The following is a 26114-nucleotide window of genomic DNA, read 5'->3' as shown; positions in this document are numbered from 1 at the left end:
ACGAGGCAACATCATCACGGCAGTACGAAACGATTTTGGCACTGTTTGATTGCGACACTCTGTCATGTCTTGTACTCTTGTATGCTTAAGAACGGCCAGTTCGGACAGTAGTACCAGTACTCCTGTATCGACGCTTTAGCCATAACAAAACTACACTTTCAAATAGGGGACACAAATTTTGTCCGCTGCTCAAATTATGGCCAAAATTCGTATCTGCCGCGGATATTTGAGGCAAGCTCGTAGCGGGGCCCACTGCTCATGGAGTCCAGTTCACACCTCAAAAGGCTTTGCAACCAAGAGGGGCCTAAAAGCGAGAGGTTACGAAAAACCAGGGGTGTAAATGCACAAAAGCCACCTAAAGCCCCCCCAACCACCCTGGCATTCGTGTCTCGCTGCGCTCACACTCCCCTTCTCCTTCCTCCAGATCCGGCCACTCCCCTCCCCTCCCCCTCCTCGACTCGCCTCGCCGCTCGCCTCCGGGCTCGAAACCCTAGGTTTGGTCGCTCGGGGTGTAGTGGGTGGGGGCGGGGGGGAAATGGAGGCGGCGCTGGAGGCGGCGCGCGCCAAGGACACGAAGGAGCGGCTGGCCGGGGTGGAGCGGCTGCACGAGGCGCTGGACGCGGCGGCGCGGCAGCGCGGGCTGACGGCGGGGGAGGTGACGGCGCTGGTGGACACCTGCATGGATCTGATACGGGACGCCAACTTCCGGGTCGCGCAGGGCGGCCTGCAGGCGCTCTCCGCCGCCGCCGTCGTCGCCGGGGACCACTTTAAGATCCACCTGAACGCGCTCGTCCCGGCCGCCGTCGAGCGCCTCGGGGACGGCAAGCAGCCCGTCCGCGAGGCCGCCCGGCAGCTCCTCATCACCCTCATGGAGGTCCGCTCCTGTTGCTTGCAATCTCATTGGTTGTTTTTTTTCGTTCTGTTTGGGAGCTGGATGGAGCTGCAAATACGAGTTAGTGTTAGATAAGGAGCAGGCTTGGCATCTTGTGGGCTTGTTTTTGAGTAGTTCGATTCGTTTATTGGGGATGTTGAGCTGCACAGCCGAACTTAAATGAGAAAACTAAAATTGTCCGGCACATTACAATAAATTGATAGGCCCTAATACCAAAATTGATCAAAACACTAAATATGATTTTCAGGGAGCACTTGTTTACCGGGTTTGATGTTAAAATGTGGGATACAAGTGAACTTTGAAACTTCTTCCATGCATGTAGTGGCTTGACCTTTATTCGGAGCAGATGATTTAACTTTCAAATACTCATATTCAAAGATATTTCTTTTGCCCTTTTGTGCTGATATATATATTTTTTGGTGTTATAGTGTAAATATATGATAGCTTTTCTCTTTTACTTGTCAATGTTGATTTATATATACTAAACGTGCCATCATTTTTAGACCTTTTTTTTTTTTTTTTTTTACTTTTCTACATTCATCCTATGATTTGAAAGGACCAATCCAAACATGTTTGTCTTATTATCAGGGTTTTGGATTATTGGCAGCTAACCTTTTAATCTATCTGTATCTCAGGTTTCTTCGCCGACAATCATAGTTGAAAGAGCTGGAAGTTATGCATGGACTCACAAGAGTTGGAGGGTCCGGGAAGAGTTTGTACGTACAGTGGCAACCGCGGTTGGGCTTTTTGCTTCAACCGAGCTCCCATTGCAACGAGTTCTTCTTTCACCTGTAAGTCTAGGCTTCATTTAGTAATTTCTCCTGTGGAGAGCTCCTACTTTATTTCTTTAATAGATGGGCTTGCTAAGATTTTCTGGCTTTCCAGGTCTTGCAATTGATGAATGATTCAAATCAAAGTGTTCGAGATGCTGCTATCTATTGCATTGAGGTCAGCTGACGTCAAACTAAATGATTCAGCTAATGCTTTTCATATTTTTCTACTTATATTGCTCTCAGTTTCATGGTTTGTGTTTGACTGCAGGAGATGTACACACATATGGGATCTCAGTTCCATGAAGAGTTGCAGCGCCATAACTTACCTCCGTACATGGTAATACATTTGGTTATCTAGTTATTGTGCCTATTTGTCTTACTACAACCTCCTTTTACTCCCTAGAGTCAGAGGGCAAAAATCCCTCTTCATGGTTATATGATCATCTATTTTATTATTATGCAAACCACACAGTTCATACGTTTTCGTTCGTTTTCCTTGGCAGTTTTTATGACACTTTTTTAATGTGATAGACATAGTACACTGTTATAATGTTTTAATTTTGGAGTAGGAGGCTTGTAGTAGCATTACCATGGATGGTTGAGCTCTTATGGGTCCATGTTTTTGAAGACATGCGAGGAGTATGTGTAGATTACCCTAATCTGTTTTATTTGATGTCCACAGCTAAGGGAGATAAATTCAAGATTGGAAAGAATAGAACCAAAGGTTCCCACATCTGATGGTAATATCATGCAATATAAGGCTGTCGAATCTAGATCTGTTAGTGTTAATCCGAAAAGAGGCAGTCCAAGGACAAAAAGCACACCACGGGAAAGTACATTATTCGGAGGTAAGTTCTATGTACCAGTGAAATTTGCATGGGCGTTTCGCTATATTTTCATTCAAGCAGGGACAATTTAGGACATTACTGGCACAAGCGATTTCTTGAAGCAAATCTAGGTTGTTCTTAGTCACCAGGAGATGCCCTTCCTGTTCTCTCTCTTTATCTGGATGGACAGTTGTAGATGCTATAAACGCTTTTACCATGCTATGATGGTAAGGTGTAGTCAGTCATCAAGAAGCTGCACAAAACATACTTTTGTTGCTAATTTTATACCCTCACTTAGCAGTTCTGAGCTTTGCCAGCAAAATCAAATTCCAGTTCTTGAGTTACATTTATGTTGTGTGTACTGACACTGAAATATAATTGGCTTGAATAGAATGTTTACTTTCAGGGATTATTTGACCAGATATGATTCTTTTTTTTTTCCAGATACATTGGTATGTTCTGGCAATACAGCAATGAAATATATTTGTTTAGAAAATAATCTACATGGACAACTGTCTATAATATTATGACATAACCTGTAGCACATCCACAAATTTGAGATCTAGTGGGGCTACTATTTCTATATGCTTATCAGCCATAGGGTACACCGCAGTGCCACATGCTTATTACATGCATACCAGTTCTTATGAAAATGATCTGTAACCTTGATCCCTTTCATATGTTGATGTGCATATATTTTTTGCCGGTTCAAATGCTCTTACATATTTTCTTGGTTTAGTGGAGCACTACTTTTATTTAATGCAATATGGAGGCATGTGGTTGAGCTGTCTTTCCTGAAACTTCTGTCGAGCACTTGAGTATACAATGTACCACAATAAACCAGTATTTTCTTAGAAGTGAATGGTCCTCTGCCAGCAAATATGTTGAAATTTGTATCCAAATTATGATTGATATTTCACACCTGTGATACATATACTATGTTCCTTGTGTACTATACCTTTTTTTTTTTTCATTTACAGGAGACACGGATATAACAGAAAAACCAGTGGAACCAGTAAGAGTTCACTCAGAGAAAGAATTACTTCGGGAGTTTGAGAAGATTGCAGCTACCCTTGTTCCAGAAAAGGACTGGTCCGTGCGTATTGCTGCCATGCAAAGGATTGAAGCTTTGGTGTATGGAGGTTTGGTGCTCTGAATTCACCCATATGCTACTGTCCTTGATTATGTTTTGTGCAAATATGCTCATTAATGATTACTGTGTGCAGAGACTTCGTAGCATGTATTGATTGTACAAATTAGAAACTGTTATTTCTATCCAGAGATGATACCTCATTGCTAGGATGTAGATGTAAACATTTTGTCACTGTCCCTTTGTTTGTTGATAACTATGCAACAAACCTAATTGATTTCATGCTCTTGAAATTTTCAGTGAAGTGAAATAAATGGTAATTATGTCTTTAGGAAATCACTGCAACACCCTTCAATAAATTAGCACTATCTAGTGATATTTGTTCAACAAAAGAACTATGGACTTGAAAATCTTGATGATGCAACTGAAATTTGTCACTTTAAGCCTTCATATTGATATCAAAGCTATATCATTCATTATGAACAGATAACCCCTTATTGATTGCTAATATGATTCTGTATGATAGTTTAAAATGTTTTTATTTATCTTGTCAGGTGCTATTGATTATCCATCTTTTCTTATGCTCTTGAAGCAGTTGGTTCCACCTCTATCAACTCAGCTGTCTGATCGACGGTCTAGCATTGTAAAACAGGTATGTTGTTCACCCGTCAATTCTTCTGGTAAGTACATACTCCCTCCGTTTCACAATACTTGGCAATTCGACTTGGCATTGTTTTAGTTTGACCACTCCTGTTTTATAAATAAACTTATGATTATTAAAATATATATCATACTAATGAAGTGTGTTACATGGTGAATATAAACATATAAATCCCATTCATCGTAATCAAACGATTTTGAAAACATCATTGGTCAAAGTAAATCAATTGCCAAATATTATGAAAACGAAGGGAGTAGCTGTTTAGTTCCAACAATGTTTCTTCTCTTCCTGCTTTGTTGCCCAAAATGAGCTGCATATTTCACAGGATACTTCCTTACCATCTTCTTTTTATTCACCAGGCATGCCATCTACTCAATGTACTATCCAAAGAACTCCTTGGTGATTTTGAGCCATGTGCTGAACTATTTATTCCGGTATATACAAACAAATTTTCTTTTCTTCCTTATATTGTTTCAATAAAACTAACATATCTGTGAATTTTTCAGATGCTTTTTAAGCTTGTTGTCATAACAGTGCTTGTCATAGCTGAATCAGCCGATACATGCATAAAAACCGTGAGTTATTTTTTAATATATATTTTGTTGCTATCATTCAGTCTCTTGTTGCTGACATGAGGTATATTGCAGATTCTACGGAACTGCAAGGTTTCACGAATTCTTCCTCGCATAGCTGACACAGCAAAGAATGACCGAAGTGCAGTTCTCCGTGCTAGGTATATGTTTGTGTGTGGTTATCTTCCTGCTTCCATGTATATAATGTGCTGAAGCCTTGAAGCTTACGATCTACCATATTAGGTGCTGCGAGTACGCTCTTTTAATACTGGAGTATTGGGCTGATGCCCCAGAGATACAACGTTCAGCTGATTTATACGAAGATCTAATAAAGTGCTGTGTAGCAGATGCGATGAGTGAGGTAGGATCTTTTGCTGAATGCATTCCATGGCTCACCTATTTTATCTTTGTTTGTATTGAAAGTAATTATTCAATTTTTAATACCACTGCACATAAAAAACAAAACAAAGATAAAGATCCTTGTATAGCGTGTACTCTGCATTTGTTTTTATTTATTTGTTTGTTTATATTTTTTTTTTTTGGGGGGGGGGGGGTGGGGTGGACATGAGGAATTTTGTTAATTTCTGTTCATAGCTTGAATTTTCTTACAAAAACCAGCAAGTTGATCCTCAGGAACCTGCACAATACATGAGCTGTGGAGTTTCTCTTGCGAAATGACCATTGCGCCCAATTAGATTGCTGTGTTACCCTGCATTGAAAAGCAAAAGATGCCAGAGAAAATATTGTAGGTTACATAGCAAATGGCAGGCCCATGTTCTGCGTCAATATTTATATCTTTGATAAACAATATTATACCTGGATATTGATTAAGGGGGGATGAAATTGTATATCACTGTGCTACTATTAATCGAGCAAGCATCGGTTTTTATGGGCATTATTGTTGTTTCGGCAATACTCATGATGATTACTTTCTGTTATGTCTTTTTACAATTCCACAGGTCCGTGCAACTGCTAGAAGTTGTTATAGACTGTTTGCAAAGACATGGCCTGAGCGTTCACGTCGGCTTTTTATGTCATTTGATCCTGCTATACAGAGGGTACGGAATTATGCTTATCTTTTGTATATTCACCCCGTTACAACTTCCCTACAAATAAGCACACCCTCACGCTTTAATGTATAACTACAAATGATGCAGACTATAAACGATGAAGATGGGGGTGTGCACAAGCGGTATGCTTCACCCTCTCTTCGTGAGAGGGTTGTGCAGCCTTCTCGTTCTTTATCACATGCAAGTGGTACAAGTGCACTTGGATATGGCACTTCAGCTATTGTTGCTATGGACAAAACTGCTGCTATTTCTTCAGATTCATCCTTTTCATCAAATACTCTTCGTTTGTCACAGTCAAAGACTGTTGGGAGAAGTTCTGAAAGAAGCCTAGAGAGTGTGCTTAACTCAAGCAAAGAAAAGGTTTCTGCCATTGAAAGTTTGCTGAAAGGTGTAAGCATATCAGATAGGCAAAATATCTCAGCTACCCGCTCAACCAGCTTGGATCTTGGTATTCTTTTAACTGCTTAGTTGTCAATTACTGTTAAGTAATAGAAATAGCCTTTTATCATGTATTTCCTGGTCATTGACTGACAATATTATCATCTTAGTTTTCTATGATAAAAAAAATCAGTTTCTTATTTCCTTTTAATCCTAGTGCAGGGGTTGATCCTCCATCGTCTCGTGATCCTCCTGTTCCGCTTGCAGCAACAGCTTCAAATCATCTGTCCTTACAGAATTCAGCACTGCTCGACTCATCTGTTCCTAGCACCATAAATGCTAGTGCACGAAATGGAGGCTCCCGCTTATTGGAGTCAATGACAACCCAGTTGGGCACCAGAGAGCGATCAAGATCACCGTACTTGGGTAATATATCATCTGAGTCCATGACAAGCTTATCACTGCCTTTTCCAAGAAGGTCTTTGGAGAGGCCACAAGAAGGAGGCCGCATGGATGAGGGTAGTGATATCCGGTCAACTAGGAGATTCCCCCAAACTCAAAACTATGTTGACATGCCCTACAGAGATGCCATCCACAGAGATTCACATAATAATCATGTTCCAAATTTCCAGAGACCTCTTCTAAGGAAGCAAGTAATGTCAAGGGCTTCTGCCAGCATCAGGCACAGCTTTGACGATAGCCAAGTACAGTCAGGTGACGTGTCTGGTTATACGGATGCACTGGCTTCACTAAATGATGCTCTTTCTGAGGGTCTCAGCCCTAGTTCGGATTGGGTAGTGAGAGTCTCAGCTTTTGAATTTATTCGGAATGTTCTGCAACAAGGCCAGAGAGGTATTCAGGAAATTACACAGAATTTTGAAAAGGTCATGAAGCTGTTTTTTCGTCATTTGGATGACCCTCATCATAAGGTTGCACAAGCAGCCTTTTCTACTCTTGCAGAACTTATTCCAGCTTGCAAGAAGCCATTTGAGAGTTATGTTGAAAGAATTTTGCCATATGTTTTTTCCCGGCTTATTGATCCAAAAGAATTGGTAAAAAAACCATGCTCATCAACCTTGGATGTTGTTGGGAGAACATATGCAATTGATATGTTGCTACCTGCCCTAGTGCGCTCACTAGATGAACAGAGGTCCCCAAAGGCAAAGTTGGCTGTTCTTGAGTTCGCAAATAAATCGTTCAGCAAGTACACTGTAGATTCTGAAGGTTATAGTAACAGTGGGTTCCTTAAACTATGGCTTTCAAAATTGGCACCTTTAGTTCATGAAAAAAATGCAAAACTGAAGGAGGCATCCATTTCTGGTATCATATCTGTTTATTCTCATTTTGATTCAACAGCAGTGCTAAATTTTATTCTAAACTTATCTGTTGAGGAGCAAAACCTCTTGAGGCGTGCACTGAAGCAATACACACCTCGCATTGAAGTTGATTTAGTGAACTACTTACAGAGCAAGAAAGATCGTCCCCGTCCCAAATCTTATGATCAAGCAGATTATGGAACTTCTTCCGAAGATGGTTACGCGCTTGCATCAAAGAAAAGCTATCCATTTGGGCGGTATTCCTCTAGTTCCCTTGATGCTGAAGGTGGGAAATGGATGAATTCAGTGCAAGAGTCAACACCGCGTAATGCGCCTATGGCGAGAACTACTTCTGATATGAGCATAGATCATACTAGTCAAAGCATAGAACTGGACACTGGAAGTGAAGTTCTTTTAACTAGAAGTAGAGAGTCAAAGAATAATACTAGCTCACTAGTGGAAACTGCTCGTTCTTGGCCAAACTATCCTGAAAAAACTGATGCGCCTTTGGATGATGAAACTGCTATCAGTACTCCTTGCTTAGACTTAAGCCATCGCGCTGCTTCTGATGGGCACAATGCTGTTGGTTCTACTGCTGAAGAAAATGTTCAAGAGGGAGATATTGCTGTGAAACTTAGTTCTATAAAGACTAGCCTACATGCTGACAACGAACTGAGCATACCACAACTTCTTCATCAGGTACCAATGAAAAAGTCTTTTACTGTTTCTGTATCCTTTATTCTGTGCCACTACCTTATGGTTCTGTTGTTTTTTTCTTCTTCGCTAAAATGTGTATCAAGTACAAGTAATAATTTGTTTCTCACCTTTTTAGATAAGCAACGGTACCGAAGTTTCAAGTTTGGAAAAGCGGGAAGCATTACAGCAGTTGGTTAAAGCTTCTGTTGATAATGACATCTCCATTTGGGCAAAGGTTTGCAATCTGATGTTTTTCAATGAATATTCCACATGTTATTAATCAGTTGCCTTTCTTGCCCTTTTCTTGGCTGTCTGTACTAGACAAACATCTGTTAGAATTTACACGTACCTTTTTTTTCCCATTTCTGAAAAGTAGCTTGGACCTCTGAATGCAATGTTTGCTTGTAAAACTAAAGAGTGCTCTTAGGTGACCATATTTTGTTTATTATAGCCACACTTGTGCTTGGTCAGTTTGTCTGGTTCTATCCTACATATCTATTTGTCCAATACTCGGACTTAATGTTTGCCAACTATGATTGGTCTTATGCCAAAAGAAGCAAAGTTTCCCCATGATAGAAAGAAAGGAACCCATGTTATAGCTTGAAGCTTGGAGACTAACAAATTTTCTTCCTTGTATCTCTATATCAACTTTGGGTAGATCTGAAAATTTTCAATCTATACTATTGCATTCTAATTACAGTCCTTCAATTATACAACAGTATTTCAATCAAATCTTAACGGCTGTGCTTGAGGTGCTGGATGATTCTGATTCATCTACTAGGGAGATTGCTCTGTCTTTAGTTGCCGAGATGCTCAACAATCAGGTATCCAGAATTTTGTGTTGATGAACAGGTTAAGTTAGTTAATTGCTTCATACTTCTAATTACTGATGATTATTGTGCTGTCAGAGTGGTGCTATGGAAGAATCTATTGAAATTGTTCTGGAGAAACTTCTGCATGTTACCAAAGACATGGTGGCAAAGGTATGCATGCCTTTGATATATACATTATAACTCTAGAACTGTTCTCCTTGGCGTCTTCTATGTGTTAAGATTCTTTGTGGCATTGCAGATTTCAAATGAGGCAAACCAGTGCTTAAATGTTCTGTTAGCAAAATATGATCCTTTCAGATGTCTTGCTGTATGTACAAACTACTTCTCTTATGTCTTATGTACCACTGCTACTTCCTGTTCTACTAATTGTAGTTGGCTTTATCTTAATTTTCATGATTTTTTTTCCACTGCAGGTTGTGGTGCCTCTATTGGTCAGTGATGATGAAAAGACACTTGTTGTGTGTATCAACTCCTTGACAAAGGTGTCTCGTACCTGCAGTTTTTCCCTGTTTACTGTTTGAGCGTTTCCCATTTAAGGCACAAAATAACAATATAACATATAAACTTCATGGTGCCATGGTTCTTTAGTGAATAAGTTCATATCATATGTTCTTTATATATCTGATCTTTTGTAAATAGCATCAATTGATAATATAATTACTCTCTGCTGAGTTATCCTATCAGTTATTTTGCTCCACCAAACCTAACGTATTACACATCCTTTGGTTAGATTTCCTGATCTCTTGTGCAAGTGCTTTTTTCTCAGTTCCATGTATATATTATGATTTTTTTGGGGGGGTACTCTGGTAAGTGGTCAAATTGCAACATATCTGAATTGCTTTAGCGTTCAATGTTACAATTTAGTGGGTTGTAGTCTTGTAGATGCCCCTTTCTTGAATTCTTCAACCTGTTGTTTGAGTATATACGCCATTCTACTACTTTGTGCTGAAGAATGCGGCCAGTAAACTAATCGTGTGTTCGTAAATGTATGCCCTGCATAGGACACATGAATCATATGTATTTGAATAAAACAATTGGATTGGCACACCTCTAGTATCTAGGCATTGTGTCTCCGACTGATTAAAAACCGGTAAACCAAATATAATTTTAGCAAGTGTTGTTGACTGCTGGTTCTGTTTGGATAATCTTGCAGCTTGTTGGACGGCTTTCCGAGGAGGAATTGATGAATCAGTTGCCCACATTTTTGCCAGCACTGTTTGATGCTTTTAGTAACCAAAGCCCTGATGTTCGAAAGGTAGGTACTAATACAGTAATACTGTAGCTCTTGTCATGGTAGATTTCTTCTGTTTCTCATAGTGCTTTTTTATTTCACTGAAATTTTGGTGCTATGAGGATTTTATAAGGTAGGATTTGTGGAATGGTAGTCCATGGCTTAAGTTCTGGTTGGACTAAATTCTAATAACATTCAGGCAGTGAGTGGAATATGAGCTGGAGGGAATAGGCTGGTGGAATGGAATTGTAACAGTTTACATAGAGAAGCATGCTATACATTAGGGATGCCGCTTACAAATGCCTATTTCCTATAGTTCCTGAATTAAAGCCACCCTGCCCATCTCTGATACTAGGTCCATTAGCTTCTGATGCAGTCTAGGTATCACTTGCTCTTGCCCACTGAAATATTTTCACGATAATCTTTTTACCTGCCCTGGTTATTTGGAACATTCAGTGTTTTACGAGCTTAGGACATGGAGGATGAAGATTAGTTTGAAGCTGGTACTGGATGAGATTGTCTTTTTTCCATAGTTTGTCATCCCCATGCAGTACTACTCATTTCGATGTGCCGGTGTTGAAGTTAGTTAAGTCGGCAGCTTCCTTTGTTACGTTGCTTTCTTTTCTTTTTTCTTTTTGTGTGTGTCTGGTACAATATCCACATACATCTCTGTGTAACCCTGATTTCTGGCATGCCCTAGAATGGTTAAGCCTCTAAATGTCTCATAACCTGCTATAGTTCTTGCATTTTCACCATGAATCAATTCGTGATGCATCATCCCGGTTCATATCTGATAGCATTGTTTTCATATTTTTAGACTGTTGTATTCTGCTTGGTGGATATCTACATCATGCTTGGAAAGGCATTCGTCCCGTATTTGGAAGGGCTTAACAGCACGCAGCTGCGCCTTGTAACTATCTACGCAAACCGGATTTCACAAGCAAGGTCTGGCGCTCCGATTGATGCTAACCAATGACCTGAGGTGCAACACAACGCCCTGTTATTATTTGTGTTCTGTATGAATACCTGTTTGGCAGGGGTGCATTTTTGGGTTTCATTTGTTTGTGCATGTGTATAGTATAAACAAAGCCCCTTGTGTATCGAGCTCCTGCCCTTCTTTTTCTCTTTGTGTGATTATGTATTCCCTCTTTTTTTTCATCCTCTTCTTTTTGTCAGCATGGTGAGTGTTAATGAGTGTTTTCCTTTTGTACCACTTAGTGCTTACACTGTACAAAGAAAAAGGATAGTGTAGGTTCATGGAGAGACCTAGTGTCTGCCCCATTTTCATTTGCTGTATGATTTCCGTTGGAATTGCTAGGTGTGAATTCTCAGTTGTCAGCCTCGTTCTTGGTTTTGCCTTGCTTATGGAGTTCCCAATCTAGCCCAAAACTTGGTTTTTGTTCTGGTGTTTCTGGTATGTTTCGGACCAGCAACGCGAACATCATGTTAGCTCTGAACTCATACAAAGTTCACACCTTCACCAGCGTAGTGGATTTTGTTGAAATTTTTACGGCGTCAAATTGTCTCTAATTAGTTGGGTTCCCTTGGCAGTAATTCACCACTCCAGTCTCCAGGAGTGTGGTCCCGAGACGGTCGCGCGTCGCCGTTGAGAGGGACCGTGTCGGTCGAGCGTCACGGTTGCACGGGACCGCGCGTTCCCGTCCTCTCCCACGCGCCTGTTATATGCGAGCGAATACTGCGTCACTGTTTAGACTGTTTTGGCACTGTTCACCACTGTTTTGGTACTGTTCATGGGCGGTCCCGCGGTTTGAATGTGCGGAAGCGCTCCACGCACAGTGCAAAAACAGTGCCCAAACAGTGTTTCAACAGTGCGCGCAGTATAAAAATCGCTGGCGATACGGTGCCGCATATTGGAACTGCGGGACCGTGCCGGTCCTACGTTTTGAAGCTGCGGGACCGCTGCGGCAATGTCGGTCCCGTGGTTTGGAGCCGCGGCACTGTTTTTGCGGTCTCACATTTTCGTCCCGCGGGATGGGTATATTTTTGCAAAAAATTTTCATACATGTATATAAATGTAAATTATTGAAAAAATAAGTATATTCGTAATTTTTTTTCCAAGTATACCAGCTTGGTACGAACCAGGTCCGGCTGAGGAAATTCTAGGTTTCTAAAGTCGCCAAAACGGCGTCTCACTGTCACCGCCTGCTGCCCTCCTCCAAACTTGGGGTTTGTTTAGTTCACGTTAAAATTGGATGGTTTAAATTGGAACGATGTGTTTGTGTGTGTAGGAAAGTTTTGATGTGATGGAAAAGTTGAAAGTTTGAAGATAAAGTTTATAAAGGCCTTCGACCGATTGAGGAATTTCTAACCAGCCAGCGTCTCGCCGGCGCATTATCTATTCGGAGTAGAAAGTTTGGACCGAGAAAGAACGCACGCCGCTTCAACGGCGCATGCGGTGACCAAACTATCTTCACCGCCCGATCCGACTCTCCCCCGCTTTTATATACGCGTGCTGGCTAAATGCATGCGTGGTACGAGGAAAACGTACGTGAGCCATTTCGGTGTCCGAGCGTGTGAGCTCGTCAAGCTAGCTCCGGCGAACGGCGATCGATCGATGGCGGCGTCATCGTCCCTGGCTTTCACGGCGCGCCGAGGCGACCCGGAGCTCGTCGCGCCGGCCGGGCCGACGCCGCGCGGGCTCCGGCGGCTCTCCGACATCGACGACCAGGGCAGCTTCCGGTTCTACCGCTCCGTCATCTACTTCTACCGGCGGTCCGGCGGCGGCCGTCGCGTCGTCGGCGACCCGGCCAGGGTCATCCGCGACGCGCTTGCGGCGGCGCTCGTGCACTACTACCCGATCGCCGGGAGGATCCGGGAGCTTCCCGGCGGGAAGCTCGTGGTGGACTGCACCGGCGAGGGGGTCTCGTTCGTCGAGGCCGACGCCGACGTCTCGCTGGAGGAGTTCGGTGACTCGCTGTGCCCGCCGATCCCTTGCGCCGGCGAGCTCCTGACCCTGCCGGAGAGCAACTCCGCCGTCGTCACCGACCGACCACTACTCTATGTTCAGGTACACACGTCGTCGTAAAACTTGAATAAATTTTTGCAACTTTTGCACCATTTGTATTGTACGTGACAGACGTACGTGTTCATGATGCCATGCATGCAGGTGACGAGGCTGAGGTGTGGCGGCTTCGTGTTCGGCACCCAGATCTGCCACAACCTCGTCGACGCGGTGGGGACCACGCAGTTGTTCCAGGCCGTCGGCGAGCTCGTGCAGGGCGCGGCGGCGCCCAGCGTCCGGCCGGTGTGGGCGAGGGAGCTCCTCGACGCGCGCCACCCGCCGCGCCCGGCGTACGACCACCCCGAGTACGAGCCGGCGTCCGACGAGGCCAGCGACAAGCTCCGTCCAGGCGACGAGCTCGCACGCCGCAGGTTCCTCTTCGGGCCCGACGACGTCGCCGCGCTGCGCGCCCAGCTCCCCGCGCGCCTCAGGCCCCGGTGCTCGCGGTTCCTTCTCCTCTCCGCGTTCACGTGGCGCTGCCGCACCGCCGCGCTCGGGTACGCGCCCGGCGACGAGGTGCGGTTCATGTTCCTCGTGAACGGCCGCGGCGGGACGCCGCTCCCCGAGGGGTTCTACGGGAACGTGCTCACGCTCGGCGTGGCGCGGACGACGGCCGGCGAGCTCTGCTCGGGCCCGCTGTCCCGCGCCGTGGAGCTGATCGCCGCCGCGAGGGCGCGGACCATGGCCGACGGCTACGTGCAGTCGGCGGCCGACGCGGTGGTGCTCCGCGGGCGGCGGCGGTTCACGACGGCGCGGACGTACCTGGTGACCGACCTGACGAAGTCGCCGCTGCACGAGGTGGACCTCGGGTGGGGGCGGCCGCTGTTCGGCGGGCCGGCCACGACGAAGCTGGCCACGTTCCACTTGCCCGCCCGCGGCGGCGGGATCACCGTGCCGATGTGCCTGCCGCCGCGCGCCATGGAGAGGTTCGCGGCCGCCGTGCGGGCGGGGCTCGCGGCGGGCGTTCCCCGTGCGGCAGAGGAGGCCGCTTTGTCGAAGATGTAGAGTTGCGGAAATACTTCCCATCTAGCGTCCGATCACGGACGAAACTTCGGACGCCTCATCATTTCCTCCCCCATTTGAATCACCTTTTTAATATTAGATGCTAAAATACCTCCTCATCTCTTTATCATGTCAGGAACTCATGATACATGTACGCACAACTTTTGTTCAAGTTATATGCATATGTAAGTTGAGTGTAATCTTTAAAATCATTTTTCTCCAAAACTACTCACTCAGTCTATAATCCGTTTATTTCAATGTATTCGTTTCAATTAAATCTTTACAATAAGATCTCGCCTTGGTCGCCCGGGGGAGGGGGAGAAAATCGGGCGCTCCCCCCTCCCCACCACCACCACGTGCGCACATGCTCCCCCTGGGCCCCACCACGTCTCCCTGGTCACATTGCCATGTGTCCCACCACATACTCCATTGCAACAAATCACCCACATATTTTGTAAACTCTATATTAAGGGAATTCGTTTCATTTTTTTTTGTTAAAAAAATGTTTCACTATGTATAGATCTAATGTTGAAGTGAATTGAAACATTCTATTGCAACAAATTACCCACATATTTTAGAAACCATCTATTAAGAGAATTCGTTTTATTTGTTGTTCTACCAAAAATGTTTCACTTAGTGTACTTATATTCACTATGTATGAATCAAATGTTATAGTGAACTGGAACATTCTTTCGCTATTTGTTGAAACATTATTTTTATATAAGGTGAAACAACACCCGATTTAAACGATTGAAACATTTTCGATCTATTTAGTGAAACAATTCCGATATACCTGGTGGAACATCGTGCAACATTTAAAAATAATTGAATAATTAGCTAAATTTTTTTTGTCGAAATATATTCATGTGTGGTTTTGTTTTGAAGATTTAATTGCAGCGAATTTAATGGTGTAATCGGATCATGATTTGAATAAATAATTTAAGAGAAAAAATAGTTTAAAGTGTTTTGCACATGTCAGTGCATGCGTCAGAAATATAACATAACGAGCGTCCGATTTTGTCCGATTTTGTGTTATCCATCAGACGTCCAAAGTGTAGTGGTCTCCGTAGTGTTGGGCTTGGATTTTATTCACAAGGCCTCTTATTGGGCTTCTACAGCGCCAATTGTTGGCCCAAAAATATCCAATAAATCAATTTTAGAAACAGGGTTCTGTATTTCGGAAGCTATAATAATTTTGTGAGGGTATTAATAGATCCGAATTTAAATAATTTTGGATCAAAATTTAAATAGATCTTGCTAATTTTTCGAACGAAATTTTCAGCGGGGAATCCCGAAGATTTAGGCCTGATGCACTGAACGTCTGAACCCAGACAATGTCAAGGCCCAAAGTTTTTGCAAGAACTGTTAGGCCGAGTTTAGTCCAAACTTTTTCTTTAAACTTTCAACTTTTTCATCACATAAAACTTTCCTACACACACAAATTTCCAACTTTTCCGTCACATCGTTTCAATTTTAACCAAACTTCTAATTTTGACGTGAACTAAACACACCCTTACTTTATTATCACTCCCTGACAAACTGCACTTGCCGTCCTCTCTACAATTCCTACGGATATTTAATTGTCCAAAGATTTAAGTCTGTAACTAGGGATGGCAACGGGTGCGTACCCATCGGGTTCGCCCACCCCATACCCACACCCATTGAAATGAAATACGCCCGCTCCAATACCCACACCCGCTCACGGGTGAAAAATTCCCCCATACCCACACCCGCTCACGGGTGAAAAATTCCCCCATACCCACACCCGCTCACGGGTGAAAAATTCCCCCATACCCACACCCGCACGGGTGACGGGTACCCGTTGGGTACCCATACCCATTAGAGCTATCAAGCACACTGTGCTGCACACCAATCCATCCAGTCAGACAGCAGGGCAGCAACATAGCAGCCAGAGATGCCGTGCGGTTGTGGCGTACGGCGGCGAGCAGGCGAGGATGCCGTGCGGCGAGCGCGGTGGTGGGCTGGTGGCGTGCGGCGAGCGCGGTGGTGGGCTGGTGGCGGCCGCGGCGCGGCGCGGCCGTGCGCCGGCACAAGCGAGCGGCGCCGCTAGGATTTGTGGCGGCGGCCACCCTACAGCACAGTACCGGGGAGAGAGGAGAAGTGACTCAGTGAGAGGGAGAGGAAATGGGTTTTTATACCTAGGGTTAGACTTAGATGCTTAGATTTGTTGTTGGGCCTTGGGCTGCTTGTATTTTCTGGGCTGAGGCCTATGGGTATTTTTAATCCACGGGTTAATGGGTTCGGGTGGATGGAAAACGTTCCAGGACCCGGCCCACCTGATGGGTGACGTTTTGGCCCGATAAGAGACCCATGGGTGCAATATTTGAAACACATTTGACTCCTAATAGAGTAAAAACCTATCGGATCACGGGTTATGGGTCCCCATTGCCATCCCTATCTGTAACCACTGACCATGTCTTCCTGAAACTTGGTTCATCTACTAGGGAAATTGCTCTGTCTTCAGTTGCCGAGATGCTCAACAATCAGGTATCCACAATTTTGTGTTGATGAACAGGTTAAGGCCCCCTTGATTCTAAGGAAATTCATAGAAATTTTAGAGGATTTTATTCCTATAGGAATTTTTCCTACAAAGCCCTTTGAAATTCCTATGGAATGCCTCTTCCCATACAAGTTTTGGAGGAATTTTAACAAGAGGTAGAAGCTCATGGAAGAAATCCTGAGTCTTTATCTCTCCTCAAATTCCTGTGTTTTTCCTGTGGTCTAATCAAACGGTCATTCCTATGTTTTTCCTGTGTTTTGCAATCCTCTGTTTTACACTTTCATTCCTGTCAGAATCCTATGTTTTTCTTATTCCTACGTTTTTTCATTCCTGTGATTCAAAGGGGCCCTTAGTTAATTGCTTCATACTTCTGATTACTGATGATTATTGTGCTGTTAGAGTGGTGCTATGGAAGAGTCTATTGAAATTGTTCTGGAGAAACTTCTGCATGTTACCAAAGACATGGTGGCAAAGGTATGCATGCCTTTGATATATACATTACTAGCAATAGTGCCCGTGTGTTGCAACGGGAAAAACACCGTTTGATAAAAAACCTCAAAACGGTAAAAATCAAGTATAATTTGATATATTAACAAATAGGTAGAACCGAGTCTAATTTGATGAATTACAATAGGATTTAGGATTTAGTTTTAGAAATTTTCGAGCCTACTTAGGAGTTTATCCAACGGATTTTAATTTAAAAAATCTGAGCCACATTGTTTGATCAAATTTGCTTTCGGCCCAGGTCTTCCCAAGCTGGCCCAAACTTGGGCTGGCCCATCTTCGGCGTGCCGAGTCAATTCGACTGCCCGCAAGCCGAGCAGCTGAGCGCGGCCCACTTATGCGGGGATGGTCCGATGCACTTCCACGGCCCATTAAGCGCAGCGTAATCGGCAGCGGCGGCCCGACGCTGGGCGAATCTGAGCCGTCCGATCTCATGGACGGTTTCGATATTCCCCGCACCAGATGAAGCGCCGACAGGGAGAGAGGGGCAAAACCCTAGCTCCCAAATCCCCCTCTCTTAATTCCATTTCTCTCCGGCGACGAGCGAGCGGGACGACGGCGGTCCGGCTAGGCGGGTACGCAAATGGCTACGAGCGTCGAGTGGCCTAGACCTCGTCGGTGGGAAGGGTGATGCCAAGGACGGTGGAGGGGTGCTCCATGACAGCGCGTGAAGGGAAACCCGACGCGATTGCGAGGAGGTGAAGATGCAGCGGTGCCGCTGCCCGGAAAGCTCCGGTGAGCTTAGGGGCTTCAAGTCCGTTAAGTAACCCGAACCCTTAGCTTAATTGATTTGGATTTTGACTCTTAGGATTCTTACCCGAAATTAGGGTTTTTGAATTTGGGGAATTTTGTCCGGAAATTTTCAATCTATTTTATTCCCTATTTTCGAGTTAGGGGAATTTTAATATCGTTTATCCTCTTTTAATTTTGGGAACTTCAATCTAGTTTATCCATTTGCTCAATTTCAGTTTTTTTTCTTTGGCCGGCGTTTCATTGCGCGGGCGGGGACGGAGGGCGCCGCTCGGTCCCCTCGGAAAGATTGAGATTAAGATAAGATAAGATTTTCACGAACGACGGAAGTAAATTGAATTGGACTTTCTTTTTTTTTGTTTTAATGTTTTTTCGCCTTTTTCGCTATTACTTATTACGGACGACAGAAACATTTTCAATTTTGTAAGTAGTATAGATATAGATAGAGAAGATAGAGATATATAGTATCATGTCACATATAATAGGATTTGATTTTTTTCGAACCGCGTCACATATAATTCCTTTTTTTAATCAGACATATTCTTTTTTTTATTTTTTTGCCTTTTTTTACCGCGTCCACAGAATCGGATTCTTTTTTTGCCCGGTTTTTTTCACCCAGTTTTTTCGCCCGATTCCTTTTTTTTTTGGAATCGGACCGATTCTTTTATTATTATTTTTTCGCCTTTTTTTACATGAGTCAGATTTTTTTTTGCCCAGTCTTTTTTTCGCCCGTTTTTTTATCGGACAGATTCATTTTTTTCCTTTTCTCCGCCCGATTTTTTTTCACTCGCCCGATTTTTTTTTCGCCGGTTTTCTTTTAGGATGACGGAAACATCTCTTTTTTTTAAGTAGTAGAGATAACTCTAGAACTGTTCTCCTTGGCGTCTTCTATGTGTTAAGATTCTTTGTGGCATTGCAGATTTCAAATGAGGCAAACCAGTGCTTAAATGTTCTGTTAGCAAAATATGATCCTTTCAGATGTCTTTCTGTATGTACAAACTACTTCTCTTATGTCTTATGTACCACTGCTACTTCCTGTTCTACTAATTGTAGTTGGCTTTATCTTAATTTTCATGATTTTTTTCCACTGCAGGTTGTGGTGCCTCTATTGGTCAGTGATGATGAAAAGACACTTGTTGTGTGTATCAACTCCTTGACAAAGGTGTCTCATACCTGCAGTTTTTCCCTGTTTACTGTTTGAGCGTTTCCCATTTAAGTTTGAATGGCACATAATAATAACAATATAACATATAAACTTCATGGTGCCATGGTTCTTTAGTAAATACTACCTCCGTCCCAAAATTTAGCTACCTAGTACAGGATCTGACATTACCTAGTACTGAATTTGTACAACCCTCCAGTCTAGATTCGTAGTACTATTGTACTAAGTAGCTACATTTTAGAACGGATGAAGTAAGTTCATATCATATGTTCTTTATATATCTCTTTTGTAATAGCATCAATTGATAATATAATTACTCTCTGCTGAGTTGTCCTATCAGTTATTTTGCTCCACCAAAACCTAACGTATTACACATCCCTTGGTTAGATTTCCTAATCTCTTGTGCAAGTGCTTTTTTCTCAGTTCCATGTATATATTATGTTTTTTTTTTGGGTACTCTGGTAAGTGGTCAAATTGCAACTTATCTGAATTGCTTTAGCGTTCAATGTTACAATTTAGTGAGTTGTAGATGCCCTTTCTTGAATTCTTCAACCTGTTGTTTGAGTATATACGCCATTCTACTATTTTGTGCTGAAGAATAGCGGCCAATAAACTAATCGTGTGCCCTGCATAGGACACAGGAATCGTATGTATTTGAATAAAACAATTGGATGATCTGTTTTAATGGCAGCATTGTGTCTCCGACCAATTAAAAACCGGTAAACTAAATACTCCCTCCGTCCTGTAATATAAGGGATTTTGAGTTTTTATTAGTATTGTTTGACCACTCGTCTTATTCAAAAAATTTGTACAAATATAAAAAACGAAAAGTTGTGCTTACAGTACTTTGGATAATAAAGTAAGTCAAAAAAATAAATAATAATTTTAAATTTTTTTTGAACAAAACGAGTGGTTAAACAGTACAAGCAAAAACTCAAAATCCCTTATATTATGGGACGGAGGGAGTATAATTTTAGCAACTGTTGTTGACTGCTGGTTCTGTTTGGATAATCCTGCAGCTTGTTGGACGGCTTTCCGAGGAGGAATTGATGAATCAGTTGCCCACATTTTTTGCCAGCGCTGTTTGATGTTTTTAGTAACCAAAGCCCTGATGTTCGAAAGGTAGGTACTAATACAGTGATACTGTAGCCCTCCTAATGTAGTAATACTGTAGCTCTTGTCATGGTAGATTTCCTGTCCCAAGATTAGTTTGAAGCTGGTACTGGATGAGGTTGTCTTTTTTCCGTAGTTTTGTCATCCAGATGCAGTGCTACTCATTTCGATGTGCCGGTGTTGAAGTTAGTTAAGTCGGCAGCTTCTTTTGTTACGTTGCTTCCTAGTTTTTTTTGTCTGCTACAATATCCACATACATCTCTGTGTAACCCTGATTTCTGGCATGCCCTAGAATGGTTAAGCCTCTAAATGTCTCATAACCTGCTATAGTTCTTGCATTTTCACCATGAATCAATTCGTGATGCATCATCCCGGTTCATATCTGATAGTATTGTTCTCATATTTTTAGACTGTTGTATTCTGCTTGGTTGATATCTACATCATGCTTGGGAAGGCATTCGTCCCGTATTTGGAAGGGCTTAACAGCACGCAGCTGCGCCTTGTAACTATCTACGCAAACCGGATTTCACAAGCAAGGTCTGGCGCTCCGATTGATGCTAACCAATGACCTGAGGTGCAACACAACGCCCTGTTATTATTTGTGTTCTGTATGAATACCTTTTTGGCAGGGGTGCATTTTTGGGTTTCATTTGTTTGTGCATGTGTATAGTATAAACAAAGCCCCTTGTGTATCGAGCTCCTGCCCTTCTTTTTCTCTTTGTGTGATTATGTATTCCCTCTTTTTTTTTTATCCTCTTCTTTTTGTCAGCATGGTGAGTGTTAATGAGTGTTTTCTTTTTGTACCACTTAGTGCTTACACTGTACAAAGAAAAAGGATAGTGTAGGTTCATGGAGAGACCTAGTGTCTGCCCCATTTTCATTTGCTGTATGATTTCCGTTGGAATTGCTAGGTGTGAATTCTCAGTTGTCAACCTAGTTCTTGGTTTTGCCTTGCTTATGGAGCTCCCAATCTAGCCCAAAACTTGGTTTACGTTCTGGGGTTTCTGGTATGTTTCGGACCAGCAACGCGAACATCATGTTAGCTCTGAACTCATACAAAGTTCACACCTTCACCAGCACAGTGGATTTTGTTGAAATTTTTACGGCGTCAAATTCTCTCTAATTAGTTGGGTTCCCTTGCCAGTAATTCACCACTCCAGTCTCCAGGAGCAGCAAAGCTCCAGTGTCCTAGCCAGTGATGAGGTTTAGGCCCCCTTTGATTCAAAGGAAATTCATAGAAATTTTAGAGGATTTCATTCCTATAGGAATTTTTCCTACAAAACCCTTTGAATTAAAGGAATGAACCCTATGGAATCCTATAAAATTCCTATGGAATGCCTCTTCCCATACAAATTTTGGAGGAATTTTAACAAGAGGTAGAACCTCATGGAAAAAAATCCTTTGAGTCTTTATCTCTCCTCAAATTCCTATGTTTTTCCTTTGGTCCAATCAAACGGTCATTCCTACGTTATTCCTGTGTTTTACAATCCTCTGTTTTACACTTATATTTCTGTCAGAATCCTATGTTTTTCCTATTCCTCTGTTTTTTCATTCCTGTGATTCAAAGGGGCCCTTAATGGTTAGGATAATGCCGGTTCTTCGCAAGGAGCGGGAGCAGGTTGTCCGTCTGCTGCTGAGTCTGTCGTACAGTGGGTTTGTTTAGAGCAGTTTAAAGATTCTAAGAACTGATTAAGAACTGATTGATAGTCAACTTCGATTATGGACTATGGACTATCAAGTCTGGCCGCCAGTATGGGGCAGGCGACAAAGGACTATGGACTATGAAGTCGATTGCGAAGGTTAAGCTCCCATCGGATGGCCTAATCAAACAAAGAAAAAGCTAAATTTTAAATTTTCAAACTTAGAGATATTTTCAACGTAGTTCCTTTTTTACATTGGCTTTAAGTCACCAACAATACATATATAAAAATTTTACCTATAAATTTATTTTTATTCCGGCTTATTAGGGAAAAAAGCCAAACGATGATGAGGCCTTAACATTCCTATGATGTTCTTACTTTTTTTTTCATATATTCCTGTAGTTTTCCATTTCTGCATTTCAAAATAGCCCTCGATATTTTTGTCGAGGATACAATCATGCCGTCCTAGTCTCCTAGATCAGGCGATCCAGCATAATATTCCTACTTGATCAGTTGATTGGGTGCGCCACATTAATTGATTTGATTAGCCAGATTAGTCAGTAAAATTCCATCACGCGAAAATCATCTTTACTCTTTAGAACCGCACTGGCTGCAGGAACCCAAAGCTTTTGAAAAAAAAGGGATTTGGGTTGGTGGGTGTCTGACTGACTGACCGAGCAACACCGTGTGCAGAGAGGATCAGTTAGAATTAAACGTACTAGTATTAATTTAATTGGATCTCCGGTCTCGGAATCTGGACGGCATGCAAGTATACCAGCCTAACATACCAGGTCCGGCTGAGGAAATTCTAGGTTTCTAAAGTCGCCACAACGGCGTCTCACCGTCACCGCCCGGTGCCCTCCTCGAGACTTCGACCGATTGAGGAATTTCTGACCGGCGCATTATCTATTCGGAGTAGAAAGTTTGGACCGAGAAAGAACGTACGCCGCTTCAACGACGCATGCAGTGACCAAACTATCTTCACCGCCCGATCCCACTTTTATATACGCGTGCTGGCTAGATGCATGCGTGGTACGAGGAAAACGTACTACGTGAGCCATTTCGGTGTCCGAGCGCGTGAGCTCGATCGTCAAGCTATAGCTCCGGCGAACGTACGGCGATCGATCGATGGCGGCGTCATCGTCCCTGGCTTTCACGGCGCGCCGAGGCGACCCGGAGCTCGTCGCGCCGGCCGGGCCGACGCCGCGCGGGCTCCGGCGGCTCTCCGACATCGACGACCAGCGCAGCTTCCGGTTCTACCGCTCCATCATCTACTTCTACCGGTCCGGCGGCGGCGACCCGGCCAGGGTCATCCGCGGCGCGCTTGCGGCGGCGCTCGTGCACTACTACCCGATCGCCGGGAGGATCCGGGAGCTTCCCGGCGGGAAGCTCGTGGTGGACTGCACCGGCGAGGGGGTCTCGTTCGTCGAGGCCGACGCCGACGTCTCGCTGGAGGAGTTCGGTGACTCGCTGTGCCCGCCGATCCCTTGCGCCGGCGAGCTCCTGACCCTGCCGGAGAGCAACTCCACCGTCGTCACCGACCGACCACTACTCTATGTGCAGGTACACACGTCGTCATAAAACTTGAATAAAATTTTGCAACTTTTGCTCCATTTGTACGTGACGTATACGTGCTCATGATGCCATGCATGCAGGTGACGAGGCTGAGGTGTGGCGGCTTCGTGTTCGGCACCCAGATCTGCCACAACCTCGTCGACGCGGCGGGGATCACGCAGTTCTGGCAGGCCGTCGGCGAGCTCGCGCAGGGCGCGGCGGCGCCCAGCGTCCGGCCGGTGTGGGCGAGGGAGCTCCTCGACGCGCGCCACCCGCCGCGCCCGGCGTACGACCACCCCGAGTACGAGCCGGCGTCCGACGAGGCCAGCGACAAGCTCCGTCCGGGTGACGAGCTCGTGCACCGCAGGTTCCTCTTCGGCCCCGACGACGTCGCCGCGCTGCGCGCCCAGCTCCCCGCGCGCCTCGGGCCCCGGTGCTCGCGCTTCCTTCTCCTCTCCGCGTTCACCTGGCGCTGCCGCACCGCCGCGCTCGGGTACGCGCCCGGCGACGAGGTGCGGTTCATGTTCGTCGTGAACGGCCGCGGCCGCGGCCACGGCGGGAGGCCGCTGCCCGAGGGGTTCTACGGGAACGCGCTCACGTTCGGCGTGGCGCGTACGACGGCCGGCGAGCTCTGCTCGGGCCCGCTGTCCCGCGCCGTGGAGCTGATCACCGCCGCGAGGGCGCGGACCATGGCCGACGGCTACGCGCAGTCGGCGGCCGACGCGGTGGTGCTCCGCGGGCGGCGGCGGTTCACGACGGCGCGGACGTACCTGGTGACCGACCTGACGAAGTCGCCGCTGCACGAGGTGGACCTCGGGTGGGGGCGGCCGCTGTTCGGCGGGCCGGCCACGACGACGCTGGCCACGTTCCACATGCCCGCCCGCGGCGGCGGGATCGCCGTGCCGATGTGCCTGCCGCCGCGCGCCATGGAGAGGTTCGCGGGCGCCGTGCGTGCGGGGCTCGCGGCGGGCGTTCCCCGTGCGGCGGAGGAGGACGCCGCTCTGTCGAAGATGTAGACTTGGGCTTGGATTTCATTCAAGTGGCCTCTTATTGGGCTTCTACAGCGCCAATTGTTGGCCCAAAAAAATCCAATAAATCAATTTTAGAAACTGGGTTCTGTATTTCGGAAGCTATAATAATTTGATCCGAATTCAAATAATATTGGATCAAATTTAAACAGATCTTGCTAAATGTTGAACGAAATTTTTCAGCGGGGGAATCCCGAAGAGTTAGGCCGGATGCACTGAACCCAGAAACCAGAAAATGTCAAGGCCCAAAGTTTTTCCAAGAGCTGTTACTTTATTATCAGTTTATTATCACTCCCTGACGAACTGCAGTTGCTGTCCTCTCTCGATCTCTCCAATTCCTACGGATAATCAACTGTCCAAAGATTCAAGTCCGTAACCATGTTCTTCCTGCAACTTGGTTCTTGCGAATGCACAAGGATAATTAGTCTGCTCCCAGAACTCACATAGCACCAGATTTGAGATTGCATATCATTATGTAATTGAACAACAGTTGTACAATGGTTCTGTTTCCAGAACTCAAATCAGCACATCACTTGGCGTGGCCACAAGCCTCCTCTGACGTTAGAGGGACATGTCTCTCTAATGTGTAGGCTTATGAGGATGGCCCCACCTGCCAGAGACTTGGATACTGGGCTCTCACACTCTATGAAGTTGCTTGGGTAAACCGAAGTACCGAAAATATGGATGGATTTTAGGTTTTCAGCAAGCAGAGGCACAGGCGCACAGCCTAGCAAACCTGGTTGTGTAGGGCTGGGCAAAAAGCTCAAAGCTCGTGGCTCGGATCGGCTCGTTTCAGGCTCAGCTCGGATCGACTCGAGCTTGGAGTCTTAACGAGCCAAGCCGAGCCAACTGTTTTGCTCGTTAAGCAAACGAGCCGAGCCCGAGCCAGCTCGCGAGTTCTCGGTAGGCTCGTTAAACTCGCATAGCTCAAAAATCAGACATGCAGCCCAACCCAATAAGGAAGCCCAAGTTCTCAGCCCAACAGCCCAAGTACCTAGTAAAAAGGAAAAACCCTAGCTTTGACCATCCTCATTCAGCCGAGGGCCCGAGGCGCCTCTCTTGCGCATGCCGTCGCAGGCTGCCGCCGTGGCCTTCTCTTGCGCCGCCGCAGCACTGCCTCGCGCCCTCGCCCTTCTCCTTGCACCACTGGCCCGCCACAGGCCGCAACGTTGCCGCTGCCCTGCCCACCGACTCCTCTTCCCGCAGGCTGCAGCCGCAAGGGCCGCAAGCCACGGCGACGACTCCGGTCGCTCCTCCCGCAGCCGCAGCGCCACGCCGATGACGCCGTTCCTCCCACCGCAGCCGCCAGGCCACGCCGACCACGCCCCTTCTCCCGCAGCCGCCGCAGGGCCTTCATGGATAGGGAGCGCCGATTGGCAAGCATGGAGTCCAAGAACCGCAGCAAGGGGAAGAAATCATCATAAGCTTGTCCAGGCGGCAGCCACCTCGCCTCTGTTCAGAAGCCACCAAGACAAAGAC

General features: G+C 45.1%; 3 protein-coding genes across 6 annotated transcripts; all 3 read left to right on the top strand.

The window, feature by feature from the left end:
* The first annotated feature begins 373 nt into the window (after positions 1 to 373).
* Positions 374 to 21343, top strand: LOC127772279 (CLIP-associated protein-like). Of its 4 annotated transcripts, none has more exons than XM_052298300.1 (21): positions 374 to 874; positions 1528 to 1683; positions 1778 to 1840; positions 1934 to 2002; positions 2348 to 2513; positions 3473 to 3634; positions 4137 to 4234; positions 4603 to 4677; positions 4750 to 4818; positions 4891 to 4976; positions 5059 to 5176; positions 5775 to 5873; positions 5973 to 6333; positions 6486 to 8278; positions 8412 to 8510; positions 8995 to 9099; positions 9184 to 9258; positions 9347 to 9415; positions 9522 to 9590; positions 10262 to 10363; positions 20823 to 21343. In XM_052298300.1, exons 1-21 carry the CDS (start codon positions 536 to 538, stop codon positions 20979 to 20981), a joined length of 4332 nt encoding a protein of 1443 aa, XP_052154260.1. In that variant the 5' UTR covers positions 374 to 535; the 3' UTR covers positions 20982 to 21343. The 4 variants fall into 4 exon arrangements, with proteins under 4 accessions (XP_052154260.1, XP_052154262.1, XP_052154261.1 ...); XM_052298299.1 differs by lacking the exon at positions 20823 to 21343 and adding an exon at positions 11157 to 11702 and having other exon boundaries at positions 377 to 874; XM_052298302.1 differs by lacking the exons at positions 9522 to 9590; positions 10262 to 10363; positions 20823 to 21343 and adding exons at positions 19232 to 19300; positions 20320 to 20422.
* LOC127772280 (benzyl alcohol O-benzoyltransferase-like) lies at positions 12704 to 14583 on the top strand. Its single transcript, XM_052298304.1, has 2 exons — positions 12704 to 13367; positions 13467 to 14583. The coding sequence occupies exons 1-2, from the start codon at positions 12825 to 12827 to the stop codon at positions 14364 to 14366; spliced, it is 1443 nt and encodes a 480-aa protein (XP_052154264.1). The 5' UTR covers positions 12704 to 12824; the 3' UTR covers positions 14367 to 14583.
* Positions 21344 to 23113: 1770 nt separating the features above from the next.
* Positions 23114 to 24950, top strand: LOC127772281 (benzyl alcohol O-benzoyltransferase-like). The gene is made up of 2 exons (XM_052298305.1): positions 23114 to 23616; positions 23709 to 24950. The coding sequence occupies exons 1-2, from the start codon at positions 23182 to 23184 to the stop codon at positions 24621 to 24623; spliced, it is 1350 nt and encodes a 449-aa protein (XP_052154265.1). The 5' UTR covers positions 23114 to 23181; the 3' UTR covers positions 24624 to 24950.
* The last annotated feature ends 1164 nt before the right edge of the window (positions 24951 to 26114 follow it).

Source organism: Oryza glaberrima, chromosome 4 (genome assembly GCF_000147395.1).
Source record: "Oryza glaberrima chromosome 4, OglaRS2, whole genome shotgun sequence".
Lineage (NCBI taxonomy): Eukaryota > Viridiplantae > Streptophyta > Magnoliopsida > Poales > Poaceae > Oryza > Oryza glaberrima.
Note: the sequence above shows the minus strand (reverse complement) of the source record. Positions and strands in the feature narration are given on the sequence as shown.